General features: G+C 37.9%; 1 protein-coding gene across 1 annotated transcript in view; it reads right to left on the minus strand.

Annotated features, from left to right (window-relative positions):
* Positions 1 to 6,428, minus strand: part of LOC109347838 (small RNA degrading nuclease 5-like) — a 14,694-nt gene extending 8,266 nt beyond the window's left edge. Inside the window, exons 1-4 of the mRNA XM_019587926.1 lie at positions 5,666 to 6,428; positions 5,481 to 5,590; positions 4,228 to 4,353; positions 4,068 to 4,140 (exon numbers count right to left, since the gene is read on the minus strand). Coding sequence (XP_019443471.1) covers positions 4,106 to 4,140; positions 4,228 to 4,353; positions 5,481 to 5,590; positions 5,666 to 5,772 — 378 coding nt within the window. The 5' untranslated portion in view covers positions 5,773 to 6,428 and the 3' untranslated portion in view covers positions 4,068 to 4,105. The remainder of the gene's footprint in view (positions 1 to 4,067; positions 4,141 to 4,227; positions 4,354 to 5,480; positions 5,591 to 5,665) is intronic.

Raw genomic sequence — 7,714 nt, forward strand, 5'->3', positions numbered from 1 at the left:
ATCAACACCATTCTGTTGATGAGTCTTCTTCACTAAAAAGTGTCTCTGAATGCCATGTTCCTCACACAATTTCTGAAATTGTGAGTTTTTGTACATCGTACCATTATCTGACCTCATGTATTTGATTTTCCTACCAGACTGGTTCTCTACCTCTACCTTCCAAACTTTGAACTTGGCAAAGACTTCTGACTTATGCTTCAGAAAATATACCCAGACCTTGCGAGAAAAGTCATCAACGAAAGTAACAAAATACCTAGAACCTCCTAGGGATGGTTCCTGAGTGGGTCCCCATACATCAGTGTGGACATAATCTAGAATGCCTCGAGTCCTGTGTTGGCCAGCCTTGAAACTAACTCGTGTTTGTTTCCCAAGCACACAATACTTCTAGCTTACATTTGTTGACTCCCCTCAACAGTCCTCTTTGGCATAGTTCTGTCATGCCACGCACACTCATATGTCCCAAGCGCATGTGCCATAATTTTGTAGCACCATGGTGTGAATCTATTGAGATCTCTTCAGCCACTCCAGCAACTCCACCTACAACTGTTCTCCCTAACAACTTGTAAGTGTTCCCTGCAGTCATTTTACCCTTCATCACAATCAGAGCATCTTTGCATACTCGAAGAATATCAATGTCCCCATCAGCTCTATAGCTAAATCCTTTGGCCTGCAATGTCCCCAAAGAAACCAAATTCTTCTTCAAATCTGGTATGTGCCTAACCTCACATAACGTCTTCACTACACCATCATCCATCACAATTCTGAGTTCTCCCATACCAATAATTTCACATGCTTTTACATGCTTTACTATTTTCGAGATACACGAAACCAAAATTGTATGCCCTATATGTGGTGAACCATTCTCTGTTTGGCGTCATGTGGGAGGAACAACCAGTGTCAAGTATCCACTCATTTGTACTATAATTTGATGATACAGATGATAGATCAACTTCATTGTAGTAACCAGAGTCATCTTTCTGTGCAACATTTACAGATGTAGATACTCCATCTTTCCCCACCGGTTTGATAGGACTCCATTCATTGGGACAATCCTTTTTGTAATGCCCAGTTTGTTTGCACTTATAGTACTCTACTCGTGTTCTGCCCCTAGAATTTGGTCTTTTCCCTTTGGCATGACCTCCTCTGCCTTGTCTCCTCCCACGCACTTGGCTCCCTTTCACATACAGACCATCACCCTAAGACCCTTCACCTACATTATGTCTTCTTTGAGTGTGGGACAGGGGACAGAAGTGCATATGTGATCTCATCCAGTTTGATTGAGTCTTTCCCGCACGTCAATGTTGTCAGCAAGTGTTCATAGGACTTTGGCAAAGAACATAGTAATATTATTGCTTTGTTCTTATCCTCAACCTTCACATCAAGTTTCTGCAAGTCATTGATCACTTGATTAAAATTGTTGAGATGTTCTTGCAAATCAGCACCTTCCTGTATCTTCAGGCCATAGAGTCTCTGTTTCAAATATAACTTATTTGTTAGAGACTTGGACATGAACCGCTTCTCTAATATCTCCCATACCTCTTTTGGTGACATCAGATCCATAACATGATACATCACCTCATATGATAGACAAAGCCGTATAGTTCCCAATCCAGTTAATCCATACTCTCTAGTATATTCTCACGCAGCGCCTTTGATAAACCTTGTTGAGCCAACACATCCTTAACCCTCCTTTGCCACAATCCGAAATTACCAGTTCCATCGAACTTCCCCACCTCGAATTTGGCACCTGGGTTAAGAGCCATATAATACCAATTGTTGCGAACAATCGAACAATCAAATAGTAAAGAGTACAAAGACAAGAGAATAACACAAGAGATTTGGTAACGAGGTTCGACCAATTGTGCCTACGTCCCCGAGAGAGTTGAGCGGCTACCACTATATATTATTAGAGAATTAGGATTAGTGTTTGATTATTCTTCTCCTTGTTACATTAGGTTTACATAATATAAATACATATAGCCCTTTACCCCTTTACATCAGCTCAAACCATAACTTGTATTTCTGTTATCTAGAGATATGAGTCATTGCACAACATGTCTCAATCTCAATTACGTTGATTTTTCAAAGTTACATGAATATATTGCTTTTTGTTGGACCAGACTGTGACCGAGAGCTTCCAACCACCATGGAGTTCCATTGTTACATGGGTATGGGAAGAGTGAAGAGTCACAAGTGAGACACCACGTCTTGAACCAAAACCTTAAGGCATTAGTTCCATGGGTTTGTCCTTCTTATAAACTCTTTCATTCCTCCCCGCATATCCAATGTGAGACTTCACACTTGAATAAACTCAACAATCTCCCCCTCAAGTGTGGGTACCATACTGCGACCGGGGAGCCTTCAACCACCAAGGAGTTTCATTGTTACATGGGTATGGAAGGAGTGAAGAGTCACAAGTGAGACACCACGTCTTGAACCAAAACCTTAAGGCATTAGTTGAATGTGCCTTTCCTTCTTATAAACTCTTTCATTCCTCCCCGCATATCCAATGTGAGACTTCACACTTGAATAAACTCAACAATCTCCCCCTCAAGTGTGGGTACCAGACTGCGACCGGGGAGCCTTCAACCACCAAGGAGTTTCATTGTTACATGGGTGTGGAAAGAGTGAAGAGTCACAAGTGAGACACCATGTCTTGAACCAAAACCTTAAGGCATTAGTTCAATGTGCCTTTCCTTCTTATAAACTCTTTCATTCCTCCCCACATATCCAATGTGAGACTTCATACTTGAATAAACCCAACACTTTTGTAGCTATTCCAATGAGACCAGCAACCACATGGCTCCTACAAGTGCCTTGTAGCATAGCATTTTTGTTTAGCACAGATAGCAGCTGAGGTTACAGCCACTTTTTGCCGGTCACGGTGGCTATCCCAACAAAGGAGAAACCCAATTCTACTCATGCATTTCATCCCAATCTTCAGCCATTGTGTCACTCTTCCAGCCAACCACACGTTTTCCACTGAAATCTGAGCCTAGAGGCTTTCTAGTGAAACTTGAGCCTGGAGGTTTTCTAGTGAAACCTAACAGCCTAAAGGTTTTCTAGCCAGGTCCAGCTATAACTTTCGGCTCTATTTCGACCGCAACATCCTGAAGAAGCCCTCTCCCTTTTGTGACCTAATCCAGAATCCTCCTTTTACTAAAACTTCTATTTCAGAGTAGAAACTTATTCAAAAAACATAAAAACATCTGTCCTTTTCTTTTAGTAATCAACATCTTTGTGCTGCTTTAGTAATAACTCTTACTTTTATTTAGTTAATTGGATATCCATTTAAGAATGGCTATTATGACCGTTGAGATTATTTCACATGAATACAAGATTGTCTCGATAATTAGAAGATTATATATCTGATTAAGATTAAATATATAATTATCAAATCATATCATGTATTTATTTTTCTAATTTTATTTCCTTATAATTAAGGGATTCATATATGGACTCTTCTACTATAAAAATGAAAAGATTGTGTACATACAAATCACTCAAGCAATTCACATAGACAATTTATCCCTTTCAAGTTGGTACGAGAGATAGAGCCCAACATTTCTCTGGTTATCATGAGTCAAAAGATGTCATTTGTTATGGGTCAAAGGTAATCATTCACATGGTCAGACATACTTCTGTGGAGAGGGAATGTTGAGAAGTCCCACATCGTATGCCTCCTTGTTTCGGGCATGGTTTAGATACTTTTTAGGTTACTCGTCTCATTGTCAATAGGTTTTGAGATGGAACCTCAACAAGTAATATGATTTAGATTTGATATCTCATAAAAGACTTCATAATTAAAAAGTAATGTCAACTTTTTTGAAGATTGGTAAAATGCCTCTCTCAAGATTATGATGAAATAACCAATTGAAACATGGTTAACGACACAGTATTAAACAAATATTCTATAAGATTGCAGAGGAACACAAAATGAACATTTTTTCATAAACAGAGAAACGCGATCCCTCACTGACAAAATCTAGATACATTTATCAGCATCCAGAACTTAACTTCTGCTTGACAAAACAGTAGTATCTTTCAATTCAACCAAATTAACTTACCATCTACAATCAACTGCTAACATCTCATAAAAAGATGATCACGGAGGAGCAGGCATAGTAGAAAGAAAACCTGTACTAAATGCGTACGAGGAAAGTGTCCAGTAAGCAAGTTTTCATTAAGGCGAGCATATAAATTGGTACCGAAGTAAACAATCAGCTGACTGATTAACAGAATATCCATTCTCTTCCATTTCTTTCTCTCTTAGTGTATAGTATGCAACAGGAAAAGGAATGTCTTTCATAAGTTCCACAAATGATACACTTTCTGTACCACTACAGCCTTCTTCTGCATGAAGATATCCATGTTCATATAGTGACCAAATTCATATGGCATATAAGTTATAAATAAATGCTCTCAAATGAATGTCATGCAACCATATTTGCTTCCAGCAAAAGAACATTCTCAATAAAAGTGCTCCTTGTACACTAGAAGGAACTGCTATAATCTATCTTAGATGTCATAGTTACAGTGAGAAGGGGCAAAACAGAAGCATAGACCAGTAAAGGGTGTCATGAACATTTAGTTGCATATGAATTGTCAGATTCAAAACTTCTTTTACTTAAACCAAAACAATGGTGATCTTAAATTGAGTCAATTGAAGAGGTCACTAGGAAAGATTTAGAAATCAATGTTTTGTTAATGAATATAATTTAAGATACAACATTATGATGTCGTTCGACTTGTAGTCAAACCCCACCTAGTGCAGTTAAGGTTTGGTTGTTGTAAGAGAAGATACTATAAAATTTACAATTAACCATAGAACTAGAACCTCTAGAACTTTAGAAATTAAAGTGAACCATAAGGGAAGTGACATGGCATATATAACACTCATCTAAGTAACCAATGTAATTTCTTAATACAAAAAAGAGAAACTAAAAAACAATCAAAATTAATGAAGAAAATTGAAATCTAAGCCCTAATACCAAGGAGCCTATTTTACTTGATGACTTAAATTAATCCTCTCTATTAACAAGCATTTTTGCTCACACACATTTGTACATCAATCTACAGTATGTCAACAAATTTGCTAAATACAAAGTATTAAGAAAGAAATAAAGTGAACCAAGCAGTGCCAAGATAATATCAAATGTAATTAAGAACTTGATATGTCCCCCTCTGTAAAAAATGTTACAGGCAAACCATAAAAAAGTTATCTCCTAGAAACATCTAATTTGTCTGAGCTCAACAGCCTTAACTATATGAGGAAATCCAACAGTAGTTGAACTTTGACTGGGAGAGTGAAATATAAAAAGGAAATTCAAATTGCATCATTGACTAAACATAACTTAAGACAGCACTCATAGAATTTAGTCCATTCTCCTCCTCGTACAACTTATATTTAAAAGCCTGAAATGCATGACCAATTTCCCCTAGCAAATGAAACTTCTATATGATGGTTTGAAGAATGAAACCTTGAGAAATCAGAGTAGATTTTGGCATAATTGAACTATGTTGTTCCCTCTTTCTTTTCAGCTTGCATGTTAGAAGTGCATCTACTGTCCGCATACCATCTGATACACAGCTAGCAGAAAAGGGAGGAAATTAAGTACAGAGAAATAAATTTTGAATGAAATAAGTAAATACATTTTCTACAAACCTAAGAGCTAGAAGTGCCCTTGGCTTGCGACAGAATCTCTTTAAGTTGGGAAGCATTTTAGACTGTGACAAGAACAAAGCTGCATCCAGGCCTGGCATATAGAGCATAACCACTTTGGGAATAAGAGGTTTATTCTGCAAATCATGACATTGCTGCTTTAGTAGCTCTAGCAAAACAAAAGGTAATATGCCAAGTGGAGTAGAAGTTGAAGACCTGTTGATCTATATGTTTCTGTATTGGGAAAAAATTATGATAAATCGACATGACTGATTAATTAAGTTTTCAGCCACAAGTATTTAACTTCCTAAGGTTGTCTTCTAACTCTTTTCTAAGGTGAATGACATGATCTCTCTTTCAGAAGCATACCTATAGGAAAAATGAACAACTTGTCTTTTAATTATACCAACATAAAAACTAGTCATGTGAGATAGAAGCACTCGAAGACTGATTGGGAATCCAACAAACTGATAAGGAAAATACTGCTATCTGTAACCCAGATGATCTTAAGAAAAGAATGAACATGTGAAACATTTTTCTGACAAAGATAAAAAACCACAATAATAAGGAAATTCAAACCTCATACATTGGGTCGCCCTTTTTTTAATACGGAAATCCAAACACCACCACAGGTGAAACAGAAAAAATCTGCGGTCGAGAATTGTTGGAAATTGTAATAATTAAATGTCAGATACATGTAATCAAGCAGTTCACTTCTTTTCTACTCATTAAAGTTGGTACCCAAGCAGGATTATCCTGTTTCTGCTCATTCACTGTCATAGATCTGTTAATTTTTACTCCAAAATCTCAAACAACTAAACAACCACCGTCCAAGTCTAACAGTCACAATCGTCAAGTGCATCAAACAACTTCTCCAAGAATTGAAGTTTAGTGATAGAAACATGATTGGGGTTGGAGAAGTGGGCTTGGAAGTTGGTAATAGTAAGCCCAAGATTTGGAGGGTCTATGAGAGATACGTGGGAAAGGAATGAATGGGGTTGAGCTGGCAAAAGACAAAGAGGGAAAGGGAAAATAAATCAGTTGGTATCTATTAATTCTGTTATAGAAAGAGAATAGAGAATCTTCTCTAGTATTGATAGCTGAGTCTATCAATAGTTATTTTCATATTTCATAAGTGTAATTTGTTCTTCATCATATCAATACAAAGGTTTACCATTGTTTACCATTTTCTTCACTGCGTTTTCAGATTTTTGTCTGTCACAACTCTAGCAATTGGTCTGACCTGTCGGATTCGAACCATCGGAGGAATGAACCACAGTAGATGCCATCAAAGATGTCAGATAGGGTGAAGCTTTGGAAGAGCAAATGGGAGAGGTCAAAACAACTCTGCAAACCTTAATTGCTCAAATGCAAATGCAGAGCTTGGTGTTGGCGGAATTAAGTCATCAATTCGGTTAGAAAAATCGCGAATGAGAGATAGAGTATTCCTCTGATGAAATTTTGAGTGGGGAATCACAACTTTTGGGGAAGAATGTAAAGTTACCTGCGTTTGAGGGAGATGATCCAGTTGCATGGATTACTCATGCCGAAATTTACATTGATGTGTAGAACACTCCGGATGACATGCGTTTGAAGTTGACAAGGGTGAGTATGGAGGAAACCACAATTTGCTGGTTCAATTTTTTGCTCGAAACAGAAGACGCTCTATCGTGGGAGAAATTAAAAAAGGCTCTCATTGTGCGTTATGGAGGAAGACGGTTGGAGAACCCATTTGAAGAATTATCCACCCTACAACAAACGGGGAGTGTGGGGGAATTTTTGGAAGCATTTGAGTTATTATCTTCCCAAGTAGGGCGTTTACCAGAGGAACAATATTTGGGGTATTTTATGAGTGGGTTGAAACCTCAACTTAGAAGAAGGATACGCATTTTAAATCCTTAAACAAGGATGTAGATGATGAGGATGGCAAAGGATGTGGAGGATGAGTTGCGGGAAGAGGATAATGAAGGGGAGAAACTCTATAGAAGGAGACATCCAGGGGCTCGTAGTGAGTGGAATGGGCCTAGCCTGATTAACCGAAGTGGGGCGGCC

This window comes from Lupinus angustifolius, chromosome LG05 (assembly GCF_001865875.1).
Source record: "Lupinus angustifolius cultivar Tanjil chromosome LG05, LupAngTanjil_v1.0, whole genome shotgun sequence".
Lineage (NCBI taxonomy): Eukaryota > Viridiplantae > Streptophyta > Magnoliopsida > Fabales > Fabaceae > Lupinus > Lupinus angustifolius.